The following is a 15,582-nucleotide window of genomic DNA, read 5'->3' as shown; positions in this document are numbered from 1 at the left end:
GAAAAAGATGTGAATTCCGAGAGGGAGGAGAACAAGGAACCTGAGAAGGATACGACTAAGGACAGTGTAAGTGAGGATAAGGAATGTGTGGGTAAAGGGTTATTCCTGGATAACCTTAAAAAACTCACTGAGGCGAGACTGGACTATGACAGATAAACCTATGAACTCTTGAAGAACCTGGAAAAAAATGGGAAACAGATGGATGAGAAGAGGAAGGATGACGACAAGGATCAGATAAAATGGAAGCATGATATGGAGGAGAAGGTTAAATCGTTAGAAGAAGGGAGTGTGGAGATGAAAAATTTGCTAGGCATTATCCCAAATATCCTGTCAGCTATGACTAAAAACTTGGAGGATATTGCTAAGGTCTTTGATAATTCCAGTTCTCCTAAACCGATGGTGGACCTTGACATGGATGAAGATACTATCCAGATTGGCAGTGGTGAAGCTACTCCAGCTGGTGCTACTAAGAGGACCGGGGCAAGTGTCAAGAAAGCTGTGGCTGCTTCTGCTAAGGACATCCCTAATCTTAGGGAAAATATCAAAGAACTGTATGGGATTAGCAACACCTTGGCTAATGCCCTAAAAAAAATCAATTAGTTTCTTCTCTTGGGTCTGGCTGACTTTGTGGGGCTTTACCCGGTTATCTATGGTTTTTTGTTGGCTTTTCGTTGGTTTGTTCCTTTTTGTCTCTTTTTGCTATATCTGACAAGTTCCATTTGTAAAGGGTTTTGGGCCCCCTTCAAAACTTGTTTTTACCTTAATCAAAAACATTAACCACTAAATTGATCTACTATTATAAAACTACTCTAATTAAAGTAAATATAACTAGAAATCTCACAACAATGATATGGAAGATCCAATTTATGAGTCATGTTATGATAACAATGTGGTTCTTAGAGACCGAGCTATTCAATCTTGTACACCTCTCTCAGTTGTGGACACTCTCTTTATTTGGTGGAAGGAAGAAAAAATACCAAAATAATTAGAAACTAAGAGAATACAAGATATTGTAGCTATGGAAAGTGTTAATGATGAAGATTCAAAGCTATTTGTATTGTAGAAGTTGATAACTTAGTTGAATTTAAGAGTCTTGAGGTTGTAGACGATTACAAAATATGATAGAATTTATGTAAAACTTGTAAAAAATCTTTGAACTTGCGAGGTTGTGGAATAATTCTTCATGATAGTTTATCAAAGCTTAAACTTGTTAAAAGTGTAAAATTCAAAAGGAGGAAAAGACCCCCAAAATGACAAGCAAAGGTCTATAAATAGAGTGAGATCCAACTTAAGAGGGACAACAACAAGTAGACTATACATACTTCACTTAGAAATAGCCTCAACTAGAGCGTAAATGGCATAAAAGATGATAAATTAAGCACATTAAAAAGTTTCATAGTCACACAATTAAAACACATCTTTACCCCTCTTAATAGTAATTCATTTGCTAGGGTAGACATATGTTCAACATGGCGGTTGCGTACTCCTTGTCATAGATAGGACAATTGTTAGGGTGAACCAAAGGAAAAATGAATGAATGCATAACTCAAAGGCAAAAAGAGAGGTTTTTGAGCAACTGAAGGTACAAATGCCTTATCAATAACTTAAACAAACTAAAGCATTAAAGGGATTGGGTCCTAGGGGATTTATTACTCTTCCAACAAGGAAATACCAATTGAGAGAGTGTTTAATTTATTTTCATGACACATAAGACCATGAGCTGGGCCATTGGGCCATCATTGGATCATTATGTATGTTTGTCCATTTTCAGGTCATTTACAAGACTTGACCCAAAACATGGAATAGATAAATCAAATGGATAATAGAAACTCACAACTGACTTAACCCTTGAAATCTCAAAATTCAAATTCAAATTTAGTTCACTCTTGCCCATTCTACTAACCATTTTGATTGATAAAATACAAGTTTTTATAGTACGATGCTACATGTTTTTAAAGGCATGCATTTACATCCTCTCACATTTAATTATCCTTTCTCATCTTAGAAGCATTAAAAGAGTATCTTATAGTGGAATACTTTGATTTGGTGCACTAAATTGAATCTTCATATTCATTCTAGGGCATTGCTTGTTGTTTGTCAATGTATTACACACATTTATGACAGTTGACATAAGAGAGCATGACCTATTGTAACATACCAATCCTATAAATGTATTTTAGAATGTTGTTAGTATTTAGGACAAACAAGACAACAAAGTTTAAAGGAGGATTAATTCAACAAGCTAGAGATTAAGAGCATAAAATCACAAAACAAATTTACATGGCTAAAAGACTAAACATGACAAAGACCTTGAAGTATGGATTTAACCTAAAAACAACACACATTTGAAACACAAAAATAAAACAACAAACAAACAAAGAAATATAAAGACAATAACCATACCATATACTTAAATTTTCATAAAATACTCATTCTTCAATTATTGAATTGAATATCTAGATTCTTTAAATAAGATTTAATTCATAATAACATCAATCCACAACTATCTCGTAATTAATTTAATATCATTTAATTAGCCTAAGATTAAGAGCGTTCTTTACTTCGAGAGATTTAAACCTAGACTAGAAAATGTGTAGGTTACGCCTTGTAAACTAAGGATGACATCCAAGGGACATCCTCCACCATCCGCAACCCTCAACCTGGCTATAATAAAGACTATCCATCCCTTTCTTTTTTAGATCATTTTGCATTAAGCCTAAAATAGAAAGCAATTGTAATTGCAAAGGAAGCCTGAGAGTGTGCCGTAAAATAAATTGCAGGGACAGGGTTAGGGTTCTGCTAGGGTTTTGGGTTCAAAGTACTGGTGGGTAAAAGCTATATTCGTTTCGCCATGGAAGCTTCTTCTGCAATCACCACTACAGATCAGGGCAATGTTATTCCGCCTCAAAGCCTTTCTCAGAATGGAAGTGAAAATGGAAATGCAAATGCAAATGCAAATGGGACAATAGTAGGGCCTCCAAGTAATAACAATGCAAATATGAATGGTACTCCAATAGTTGGGCAGAAGCGGGATGTTAATGGGTTTCCTGTTAATTCCAACCCGCCTAAAATTACCCAAGGTATGCCATAGCAGTCTTATCAGGGAAGTGTTTTTTTCGTGTGTTTTCTAGTTCCTACATCATTTGTTGATTTTTAAAACAGGTGGTGATCTATTAGTTTAAATCAGTGTGCGCCCTTTGCTTATTCATCCTAATTTTTAATCAATGTGCATGCAGTCTAGGTTTTAGGTTTTAATTTCACTCTGAAATGCATACAGGATTTGCATTGCTATTAAAGGGCTACGAGTTTGATTTACTTTTTAAGGGAGAAATGGTATGAAAAAAGTAAAACTTATGCCATGACTTAGTGGGATTTAACTGTGTAGTTTTTCATTTACCCATATTTCACAAGTTTAGTTCACAAGAAACTATCTCAAGTGACAATGAATCTTCGACTTAGCACCCATGCCGTTAAATCCCTATAAGTTATCACATAATTGGAGACACAGCTAAATATTGAAAATGTAAAAAATGTTTTTAGGTCATGGTCAAGCTAAAACGGATTTGGTGGATGAGACCTTTCTTGTCAAGCCAGGGAATTTTTTTTCTGTTTACTAATTGTACTGTTAATAATTTGACTTCCCGAGTTTCAATTTAATGGCCGGGCCTGGGACCAAATTAAACTTTCTCAATCCACCTACAGTCATAATTTGTATATGCCAGAATTTTAGGGGTCGATGGAGCCTATCCCAACACCATACTGTTATAATGTGACAGTTTTGGGGGTTAAGAGCAACCTACATCACTACTCATTGTAACCCAGGAAATTTCAAATTTGCATGTGGCTGGCTCACATTGTTTCTTATCAAATTCACATAAAGATCTGACCTTAAAGTTTTTCTAGAACTTGTATTTTAGCTGAAGATTATGTATACCCTGCTTGTTTCATCACAGATGACATTGCTCGTTCTGCCAGTGATGGAAGCTTTGTTAAGCTTTTTGTGGGTTATGTCCCAAAAACCATAACTGAAGATGAGGTATGACCATTTTTAGGCAACTATTTTTGAAGTTTAAATTTTTTAGTTCATCTGAAAATATTTTACCTTTTTTCATTAGTGGGTGATTGACCATTTTTTGTGTTGTTAGGTACGCCATGTATTTGCTGAACATGGGAATTTACTTGAAGTTGCTTTGGTAAAAGATAAGACAAGTGGTCAGCAAAAAGGTAAATGCTCCTAAGTTGCTTTGAACTATTTTTTTTCTACTTTTATGAAATGTTTCACTTTTTGGCTTTTGTAATTCTGCTCCTTTATGAAAGTTATTTAGTGTAGAGAACAGATAATTCATTTCCTAAGTTTATTTTAATTGATGGACTGTTGCCATTTGTCATTTTTACTCTTTATATTGCTTGTGGAAAATTAATATTGGATCCAAAATTAAAGATTTATTCTTAGAGTTGGTCTTCTAGTATTAATTTGACCATATGATCTTTAGTATTCATTTGCCCTTGGTAGGTTATTTTTCATGCCCCAAGGAAATTTGGAAAACAATCTTAAGATTTCTCATACACGCATTTTTAATGTTTTCAAATGCATCAGATAATTGGAAAAAGTTTAACTGGTGGCATGTCTTTCTAAATTTGATGAAATTGCTTAAATATTATAAAATTCAAGTATATTTTGATTCATTTTTGTCCAACCTGAACTGTTCCTTGAAAGAATTTATGGAAACCTATATTCAGACTTCAAATCAGAGATGGAATTTCCACATAAATGGGTATCTGTACAATTTATATTTATGTGTGTGGGGCAATGGGAAAAATATTCGTTATCTTTTGTGGATGGAAGTGGTTTAGCCAATGTGATTGAGGGATTTCAGTTATTGTACAGATCAGCGCTCCGACAAAAATTCCCAAAGCTCCAAGTTGCCGGGATGCTTATCATGTCAGGCCACAATTCTCTTAGGGTGAGTTACCATTGAGTGCTCTCTACCTATGGTTCCTTACAGCAAAACTTTTACCTATGGCCGCAGATGCTATATGATAGACAAATAATATCTACAGATCTCATTGCTTTGTTTTTAGCCTGTTGTGTTGGACTTCCATGAATTATTAGACACATTCTTGAATTTGAAAATTCTCATTGTTAAGTGAGACCTTTCAATTTTAATGGCGTTTGTTGGTGCTTGATATATGACATATGGTTGCCTCAACCTTCAGATTGATAACTTACTGTCTCCAAAACATTTTTCATGTTTATGATATTGGAAAGCTAAAGTTTAAGGTAGCTTTTTCATGTAATTATTAGCTTTTGACATTGAAGTTACAATATTGTTGAAGGGGTACGGTCTAATATGTGATACTTATTTGAGTAAAAACAAAAGTTTAAGACACATTTAACGTTATGCACTTGTTGTTCCTATAGTGTATCAAATTATATGATGATATTTTAGGATTTTTTTGTGTAGTATTGAGTCAATCTGCTTTGACCTAAATTTCATGAGTAGCGTGGTTCACAAGAACTCATCTCTCAGGAGCACGAATGGTCCACATTTCACTTATTACATATGAGTGATGCTCATACATGTGAAGCATTGGGATTTTCTAGGAAGGAGCTCATCCAACCTAATTATACTTTGGTCCTTGGGGCACATAACCACCGCGTTGTCCAAAAGCGAGGCCACATAGCTCATCATTTGCAAAACCTTTTGCAAGTGTTGTTTCTTAAGTACCATTCATTATAGAACTTCCTAGGTCATTCATTTGTATACAATTTTTGTACTGTATGCAATTATGTGATGAATTGTTAGGATTCAGTCGTGTAGTTTAGAGTCATTCTATGTTGACCCATATTTCATGGTGTAGTGGACCACAAAATCCCATCTCTCATACACACGAATGGTCCCTGTAGCCTTAAATCAGATTTAGGTGATGCTCACAAGGGTTACTCACCAAGGCTTCTTGAAATGTCTTCCATACCAATACTATTTGGTTCAAGCATGCATAACCATAGAGCTTCCCCCACAATCAAGCCCACTGAGCATGTTAAGTCATTTGCAAAACTATATGCAATCATTTTACTTTTTTGATCGGTTCATTATAAAGCTCCCTAGTTCATTCATTTTTTAGTAAACATTCATTATTATTAAAGTGTTAATATAGTGTATCAAATTATGTTATTATTTTTCATGATTCAGCTGTTTAGTCAAGTCAATCTATAATAACTTATATTTCATGAGTGTCAGCTTATAGGAACTCATCTCTCATGAGTATCAGTGGACAACTTAGCATTCGTAGCATCTAGGTGATGATCAAAGGGGTGAAGCATTAGGATTCTCCATGAGGTCAGCCATCCCAATGCCAATCGAACCAAGAATGGACTTCTTCCTGCAATCAAGCTCACTTAGCTTACTATTCCATTTCCAAAAACCTTGAACAAGTGTTGTGTTTTTTGAACCACTCATTATAGGATTTTGTAGTTCACTCTTTTTTGTGTGTGGTGCTTTCTTAGCCATCAAAGTGTTGTAGTTACTAAGAGACAGGTACTGATACTGTTACAGAAATGGAGATGGGTATTAGTATACCATTTAAATAAAAGGGAGATAGGTATTTGGAGACGACAAATATAAAATTTATATGAGTAAAAACAAAAAAATAAATGTCAATGAAAGAAAAGATTAATCATATTGATATTTGATAATCATTATCATTACAAACAGTTAACTTTTAAACCATAATCAGCTAGAGGCAATGGATGAGGATTGGGACAATCGACAAAAAACAAGTGCATTTAAAGTGTTAATGCATATTGTTTCTATTCTTACCAGCACTTTGGGCTTTGATAAGGATTTTTTCTGCTAGACAAGAACTCGTGTGCTTGCATGTAAAAAATAGAAAATTACGCATGTAAAAAATAGAAAATTACAATTTCTAGTGTATTTGCATAATTCTTTTAAGTGCTTATCAGCCATATATTAGCACTTGAGGAAAATAATCAATATAACTTATACAGGCATAAAAAACCTATATAGGATGTTTACCAATTTTCAATTTTCCAGACTTGTTCAGATGCAAAAAAACTTTATTTGAAGTCTCTTGACATCTGGAGACATCACAATATGTTTCTCTTTGACAGGGTTTTGTTTTCAAAATGGAAGACAAGTGCCAAGAGTCAGGGTATGGATCTTTAGGTTAATATGCAAATTATTTAGTGATGTTTTGGGATTCAATTTTGTAGTTTTGAGCTAATCTACATCGACCAATGTTTCATGAGTGGCTGTTTGTGATAAAGCATCTTTAAACAGAATGAATATTCCACTTAGCATTCATTGTCTCTAGGTGATGCCTGGAAGGTTGGAGCACTGGGGCTTGTTAGGAGGTCATATGTTTTTATTATTATCAAGCTCAAGTGTGTTTAAATTTTAATTGTGCCAGACATTATTAATTAACTTGCTAAAATTAGAGAGCTATAAATTGCAAGCTACAAATGTTTTAGTTTTTTTTGCAACGTGAATTGCAAATCAGAGAATTAATGATATTGCTGGTTTGATTTTTTAATTAGTAGTGAGCTGCCATAGTTTTTATTTGTCAGGTTTTTTCCCCTGGCACAGTAGTTTTTGGAATTCTAAGGGGGCAGATAACAAAGATTGATTTCAAAAATTGATTTGTTTTCATACAAATTTAACTTCTTTATATTTGCTACCTATAGTGTTCCCCAAAGAGTGAAAACCAATTTTTTCAGAAGAGCGGGACACCACAATCTACTCTACTGATATCACGTTGAGTAAAGATAACTTATGTGGGATTTATAACTTTTAGGGAAAACAGACTTTAACAAATATTCTATATCATACCTTAATCCAGAAGGTTACCTCGAGGTGGCTTCTTCCTAGCATAATCAGTGTCAGTGGTGAGAACATGAGTAAATACTGCAAGACAATCTCCAGGCAGTTAGTCAATGCGCTCAATACATACATAACCATACAACTGTTCCTCATGGTGGCTTCATTGTTGTGCTAATGATCTGATGGTCTGTAGCAGGCACCAGAGCATCTCATTATGTGACACCACTGTGAAAAATAGCCATGCAGGTCATCACATGGTTATCTGCCATCACAGTGATGGAAGAAGTATCTCCCTTGAAATTTCCTATGATTTGAAATCAAGAAAGCATTCTAAGAGTGATCACTACTATAGTATGTTACCAGTTATCCAGTTTTAGGCATTCTAAGAGTTATCACTAATATGTTATGTTACTGCTTATCCAATTTTAGGTCCTGTGCCTGAACCGAAATGTGTCAGGAGCAGGAGCAATAATGGGAGTGCCCTGGCCACCACGTGGGTATGGTTTTCATATACCCAGAGGGAAGACGTTGTGGCTGAGGTGCTCCTGGACACTTCCATGCGCTGCTGCAGGCAACTACGTGTCACAGGAACAGTTTTTAAAAGAAAAAAACACTTTTTTTTAATGCAAGCAAAGAATCATTTAGCAAATCATATTTCAGATATTCAATTTCTACTGCAGCTTTTCTGTTGATCATCAGTCCCCATAAATGGGATTATAACATGCATTGTATTGATTCAATAATATTGAATGCATTCAATGCCATGAATCTCATATTAATGAAACTAATCTTGCACATTTCTAAGCATTGAAGTCATAACAGTTCACAAAACAAGAAAAGGGCAAGAACCTTCTTGATATCAGTCAAGACAGAAAACTTGAAAAGGGCAAACTGACAAAATGAACTTCATTCTTGTTATCACATAACTCATTCCATGGATTTCAAGTAAACTTTTTCTCTGAAATGTCCTCATAATTTGTCAGCTATGTTAAACGTATCTTTCTATTAAAATGATCAAACATTTACAAGATAGAGATCTACCAATTGACAAATTAAAATAGAGGTTGGAATCCACTAATTGTACGAACAGCATATGGCTATAGTGGTTGGTTGCTGCTTTCAGCCAATGAAGTGAAAAGTTCTTTCCAGTTTTGCATTGGCTCCTCCCTATTAACTACCTATCAAGAAAGTCCCTTCACTTAGCTACAAGTGTGGTAATATCATACAGAAACAGAAGTTTGGGTTTATGATTAACTGTGAATGCATCAAGTGCTTCAACAAAAATAGCTGTTGCATTTTCTTTGCTAAGTGATCCTTTGCTTGCACAACCCTTAAACAAATGTTGGCTTAGCTTATATATAGAACAATTACCAGAGATTCCAAATACACATGTGCCAGCATTCAGCACATAAATCCCATGATCACCTCATTCAGGAGGTACAATGGATCAGATTACTTTAACAGGATTAAAGATGTAGAATACAAAGACTTGTAAATCATCAATTCAGGAGCTACAATGAACCAGATTTACTATAACAGAATTATAGAGGCAGAATGCAAAGACATTTTCATAAATCATCAATTCTTGTTTTATGTCGAAAATAATCTTTCACATAAACATCTTTCAGTTCTCAAACTGTTAAAGTAGATTTAATCATTTTCTACATCGGGCATATTCACATACTTTGTATGTTGGTTATCATAGAATCTGAACATCTACAAGTTCATAGTTAATTTTTTTTAATTGAGCAATACTGCTGAATACAAAAGGACCATCGATATTCTTTTTAAAATCAATAAACTTGCTCCAGAACATGATGCTTGAGCAAATATGATTAGCAATCCGAAGGATCACAATGGAAGCATTTCCCATCATCCTCTTGTTAGGTGCATCACATGGTGGGGACATACAAATAGTGGTCAGCTAAGCTTAATCATGGTGGCTCTACCCACCCCAACCATCGGAAGAAGTTATGACAGTCACCACCCTGAATCAAAGAGACAAGGACAAGGAACATGCAATCACTAAGCAAATCACAGATGGCACTATATGGCAATATGACAACAAAGAATGAAACCAAAGAACATCCACCCCCATTAGGGATGGTAAATCTAAGACCTTTCTCTTGGCCTGAATCAAAGAGGCCAGGCAAGACACAGTCAGTCACTAAGATAGCAGAATAGGGCAATATGACAATATAATATTATAGAGAACTGATCACTTTTCCAAGACAACAAAGAACAAAACTAAGAACATCCATCCCCATTAGGGATGGGAAATCTAAGACCCTTTTGTAGGCCTTAGGAAACATTAAGAAAAAGCTAAACATTTTCCCAGCCAATTGACTATGCCCACGGTTATTTTCTGAGGGCAACCATTCTTGTGTACAAGAGATATACCATCCCGAATAAGAGAAATGGAAGTTAACATTACCATGGAGATCCTCAAGCAAAGAATTAATTATAACAAAGTTGCAAAGGTGCCATGGTATCAAATTCCGTTTCTATGCCAAATTTCAGTAGTAAAATGGAGTGTTCTCTTGAATCATAATAAGCTTTGCTCATAGAGATAACCAAGACAACACTGACCAAAGCCAAGCCTTAGGTAACTTTCAAATATATTACAAATTCAAAGGCTAAGATCATTGCAAACAATGATTTCATAATAGCTTTTCTTTAAGCTAAACACAATTCTTATAATATATAATAGGTAGGTTAGTGTAGGTAGGCCTACCTCAAGACTTATTGGCCAAGCCCAAGCCTTGGGTGCCAGCTGGCTACAATTACATTTCAAAAGCTTATGCCTTAGTGTGCTTTCTCACTGATAATAGAAGCTTTTAGATAGACATCCAAGAATAGCATTAGAGAACCTCAAAATCCTTTCATACTGCATGATAGAAAAATATCTTCCTTTGTTCTACACAGTCATTCCACTATAAGCAGAAGAATTGAAAACTGCCAGCAACACAGAATGGTGCCATAGTGGTTTCCACTTTCCACCATGGAAAAGAATCAATGACAATGAATACACAGCAAGACCTTTAACTACAATCCGAATTCCTTGCAACCATTAATAAGTTACAGCAGCGCTAAATCCCAAACCTGGGAGTTAAACTCCCAATTTTACGTGAAATAATGTTTTCTCACTTTTTTATTACAGAACCTCCAAACCCTTATCACATAGTGCATAATAAAAAAATAATGCCTCTTTGTTCTATGCAGTCATTTCACTATAAGCAGATTGCGGAAAAACTGCCAATGCTGCGGAGAGTAGTGCAATAGTGGTTTCCATCACGAAATAGCCAAGCCTTTGCCAATGGCCGTGAACATGTTTTAAAAAACAAGAATGAAAACCATAGACTCAGTCTTTCCCTAAAACCTCTCCACAAACTGAGTTAAACCCTGGGTAGGGCGTGATAATGAAGCTGCAAATCTTTGGAAGAATAATATTAATTATGGCTAACCTAATTAACAAGAAGGATGGGCATCAAAACTCAAACATAACATCAATATACAACACCCAGGTGTATATGAATACAAGAAAACAAAACCATAATATAGCTGAATGCTGTTTTCATTGTCCATGGCCTGTATTTTTTTTTCTAGGGTGCCATCTCTCAGTCAACTTACTATCTCATCAAGTTTTTTCCATCATTCAATCAAACCTATATTACTGCACCCATAAACATACATATCGGCAGTACCTTTTTCCCAGAAATATATACATTAATTAAGTACTGAATGATTGTAGTGCTATTCAATTGAAAGATTTAGACATATTTCAATATTAATTAGTTCAAATTTCAATATTAGACAAATAGATGCAAAAGTGACAGCAAAACTAAGATCAGCAAGAGAGGGATATGACTCCCATGATTTGACATGCATATCTTTCTTGTGCCTCAGGTTGCTGTTTTGTTAAGTATGCCACTATTGAGGAAGCTGACAGAGCCATAAAAGCTCTTCACAACATATGCATATTACCTGGGGTATATCTCAATCGAAATCGATGTTTTTACTATCTTATATTTCTTGTAGTCGTTGTTTCTACCATTATACTGTTTGAAATGTTTATGTAAATGATTTTCTTAAATAGGGAACGTTTCCTGTGCAAGTAAGATATGCTGATGGGGAGCTTGATCGTCTTGGTAATCTCCTTTCTCAGGGCATTATTTCATTTGTTTATGAAATTTATGGCATTGAATTTGAGATCAGAATGCTATATTATCGTCACCTATATTGGTCTTAAAGAACAATGCTAATATTTTAGTTTGTTGCTTTAATTAAAAATTGTCTGTAGTTAGGCTCTGCAATGTTTGATTTCAATTTTTGATGACTCTTTTAGGTACAATGGAGCATAAGTTGTTTGTTGGTTCTCTTAATAAACAAGCTACTGAGAAGGAAATTGAAGAGGTGAATTTTGTATGAGTGTGATGGACCTTGGAATAAATAAAAAATACGTTGAGATTTGTATAAAGAGAAATTTTTATGTCATGAATGACAGATTTTTGCACGATATGGACAAGTGGAAAGTATTTATCTTATGAAAGATGAGCTAAAGAAGAATAGAGGTATGTGTTTTAAGCAGGTCTGGTGATGGATATAGATATCAACTTCAAACTCATTATTTGCGTTTCCTTTACAGGTTCTGCATTTGTCAAGTATGTTTCAAGAGAAATGGCAATGGCAGCCATTCATGCTTTGAATGGAACTTATGTGATGGAGGTAATTGTTGAGGCTTGGTATTTGGTTGGCATTGGACTGAATTATATGTCACAAACTTACTCGACAAATTTTTGTAGGGTTGCAATTACCCATTGACAGTAAGAATTGCTGAGCCTAAAAGACGTAGAGTTGCATCAAATGGTCCTTATCCTGTATCACAAGGGTATGGCTTCAACCCTGGACCGCATGGACAAACAGGGCTTAGGTAGGAAGACTTCACCACAAGATTATGTTTTTGGTTAATAATCCTTCCCACTATTCAATACAACTATGTTTATATCAGACCTCCACCTGGTGCTGGATGGGATGCAAGAGAACGTCTGCGGACAAATTGGCAGCCCATGGCTGCTGGAGCCAGGGTGACATCAAATACTGTTATGCGTCCTTATGGAAACTCAATAATGCCCAGAGGAGGCCCTAATGAGGTTGTTCCACCAATGGTAAGGCTATTTGTGCTTTGGTAGATGTGCTTGTTACTTGTAGTTGAAGATGTTTTTCTTTAAATGTGGGTAGGGCATAATAATAGTTTTTGAAACCTTTAGGTTGGACCAATAAGAGGACAAGTGAATGATCCTATTCATGGACAAATGCATGCCCCGTCACAGGTGACAGCTCCTTACCATCAGGTAATTGGCATTTGCTTAGCTTGATTGTGATGGATGTTATTTAAATTTGTGATACAGAAAAACAGCATCATGCTTGTTTAGTACATAGAACTTAATCCTATCTTTGTATAGGGCTTCAATCCAGCTTCCATCCAGCAGCAAACTCAGGCTTATGGTCAGCAACAGCCTCAAACGCAGCAACAGCCTCACATGCAGCAACAGCTACAACCACCTGCCCAGCTGCAAACTCAGTCATATGGTCAGCAGCTTCCTCACATGCAACAGCAATTGCAAGTCCCTATGCAAATGCAGCAAGCTCCTCAATCGCAATCGTTACCAAACTTGCAACCACAAAATATTCCACAATCTTCACAAAATGGGCAGTTGCAACAATTGATGCCACATTTGTCAGTTTCTAAGCCTCAAGGTCAACAACAAGATGCTTTGCCGCCGCAATGGGCACAAACTAATGTACCACAATACACCTTTCCTGTGCTTTCTTCACAGAACCTGCAGCCAATGTCTCAGTCACAGCCAGTTCAACTTCAGTCACCGGCTGTTAAAGCCAATTTCCAATCACAACAGTATTCCTTTGGGCAACCACATCCCTCGTTGCAGCAGCAACAACAATCCCTGTTTGAACAGCATCAACAACAGCTCATGACCTCAACACAAACTCTGCAAACTCAACAAGGCCAAGCTCAACAACAGGTTTGTTTAAAATTATAATGCCTGCTATCTTCCATTATGATATGTAGAGGGCATTTTCTACTATGAGATAAAAATTATCTAGATACGTGCTAGATATACTCTCTGAAGACAATAATTGTGATTATATTGTTTGATTGTTTCACAGCCTTGGGCTTATGTGGGACATCCTAATGCAAATCCAACCCTTAATCCAATTAAGCCCCTCGCAGTCGCCCAACCAACAACTATTATAAATACTGTTGCTGAAGAGAAGACTTCACATCCTACTCCTGAACCATGTAATTGGACTGAATACACATCTCCAGAGGGTCACAAGTATTATTATAACAGTGTTACTGGAGAAAGCAAGGTAAGTTCATTGGAAAAAATCATTTTTCCCTAAAATGTTCTTTATTAGAGATAAGAATTGTGTTATTGATTTCATGTCTGGCAGTGGGAGAAACCTGTGGAATTGATCACCCTTGAAAAGCATCAGATGCAGTTTCTAACACAAGGGCATCAGCCACAATCCCATTCTCAAGTTCTTCCGCAGCTTCAACACTCACAAGTCCAGCAAACAATAAATTCAATGCAGGTGAGTCTATCTCACGTTTAGGCTGCTCTGGTTACGCCTATTTAGCAGAATGTGGTTCTGACTTGACTTATATATTACAGCCATCAATGCAAGTACAGCAAACACAATCCCATTCTCATGTTCCACACCAACAGATTCAACATCCTACAATTCCAGTGCATGTGAGTTTATTTTATGCTTGAGATTCTTTTGGTTCTTTCAGTTTTAAGAGAATGTATTGCCGAGTCTCAGTTTTCATGTTAAAAATAAATACAATAGCAGCCGCAGACACAAGTACCCAAGCTACAATCTCAACCTCAAACTCTGCCCCATCAACTTCAACAAACCCGAGTCCATCAACCAGCAATGGCTATGCAGGCAAGTATTTATTTTTATGTTTTTGAGGTTTGTAAATGGTCTATTTAGAGGTAAGTAGGATTTTGATCTATAGAAGATTCTGTGCTTTCTCTTTCTTTAATTGTTATAACTTTAAGGAGACACCTGGGGAACAACTTGAGTATTTGTATTCCTTTTGCAGGCACACAAGGTCCAACTGGGATGATTTACGTGTCAGAAAGGTTTGTAAAATAGCTCATGTGGTGAGATACATTTAAAAAATGAAAAGGTTATTAATCTGGTAGAGGTGCTTATTTCAAACCCTCTGGTTTTAATTGCCACGGGCGGAAAGAGGTGATGAATTTTCATTTCACCGCAATGGAATGGAATCGAATGTAAAATAATCTATAAACGAAGAGAACGAACAATCACTTTAATTAATTTCTGTATGATATTGTGGTTGATTGGATTTTTATATTTGTAACTTTTTTTTTATATTTTCTGACTATAAATAAATATCGTGGCCTCGTAAATATCAGACTAACTTCGACCGACTTCTATCTTGTATTTAAATAGTGGAATTTTTATTTATATTTTTTATAAGATGCCAAAATTCTAATATTAAATGGTAAGATTATAAAGCTCAATACAATTTGAATTTTTAGGTGAGGTGTAATTACAGTAGCAGTAAGGTGTTTAGTATTATTTATATGATAAATTATTTATTTGATACAAAATATAATATTAGTGTAAGCGTTAGAAAATTAGTTAAGAAAGAGGGTGTTGGCTAAAACTGGAATTAGAGTTAAAA

The 15,582-nt window shown here is 35.6% G+C and overlaps 1 protein-coding gene across 2 annotated transcripts; it reads left to right on the top strand.

The window, feature by feature from the left end:
- The first annotated feature begins 2,575 nt into the window (after nucleotides 1–2,575).
- Nucleotides 2,576–15,315, top strand: LOC131074684 (flowering time control protein FCA). 2 transcript variants are annotated; one of them, XM_058011363.2, is made up of 17 exons: nucleotides 2,576–3,080; nucleotides 3,954–4,036; nucleotides 4,146–4,224; nucleotides 11,748–11,830; nucleotides 11,938–11,989; nucleotides 12,187–12,254; nucleotides 12,346–12,412; nucleotides 12,487–12,566; nucleotides 12,644–12,771; nucleotides 12,850–13,006; nucleotides 13,109–13,192; nucleotides 13,304–13,882; nucleotides 14,028–14,231; nucleotides 14,316–14,456; nucleotides 14,537–14,617; nucleotides 14,718–14,813; nucleotides 14,974–15,315. In XM_058011363.2, exons 1-17 carry the CDS (start codon nucleotides 2,852–2,854, stop codon nucleotides 14,995–14,997), a joined length of 2,235 nt encoding a protein of 744 aa, XP_057867346.2. In that variant the 5' UTR covers nucleotides 2,576–2,851; the 3' UTR covers nucleotides 14,998–15,315. The 2 variants fall into 2 exon arrangements, with proteins under 2 accessions (XP_057867346.2, XP_057867345.2); XM_058011362.2 differs by having other exon boundaries at nucleotides 14,715–14,813.
- Nucleotides 15,316–15,582: the final 267 nt, after the last annotated feature.

The sequence above is a fragment of the Cryptomeria japonica genome, chromosome 4 (genome assembly GCF_030272615.1).
Source record: "Cryptomeria japonica chromosome 4, Sugi_1.0, whole genome shotgun sequence".
NCBI classification, from domain to species: domain Eukaryota; kingdom Viridiplantae; phylum Streptophyta; class Pinopsida; order Cupressales; family Cupressaceae; genus Cryptomeria; species Cryptomeria japonica.
Note: the sequence above shows the minus strand (reverse complement) of the source record. Positions and strands in the feature narration are given on the sequence as shown.

Bases quoted from the DNA above. Each gene is read 5' to 3' on its own strand.
- LOC131074684 (XM_058011362.2), top strand. From the start codon at position 2,852: ATGGAAGCTTCTTCTGCAATCACCACTACAGATCAGGGCAATGTTATT. The intron at 11,990-12,186 runs GTAATCTCCTTT...TGACTCTTTTAG, and splicing joins TGGGGAGCTTGATCGTCTTG to GTACAATGGAGCATAAGTTG. The intron at 13,007-13,108 runs GTAAGGCTATTT...TGAAACCTTTAG, and splicing joins ATGAGGTTGTTCCACCAATG to GTTGGACCAATAAGAGGACA.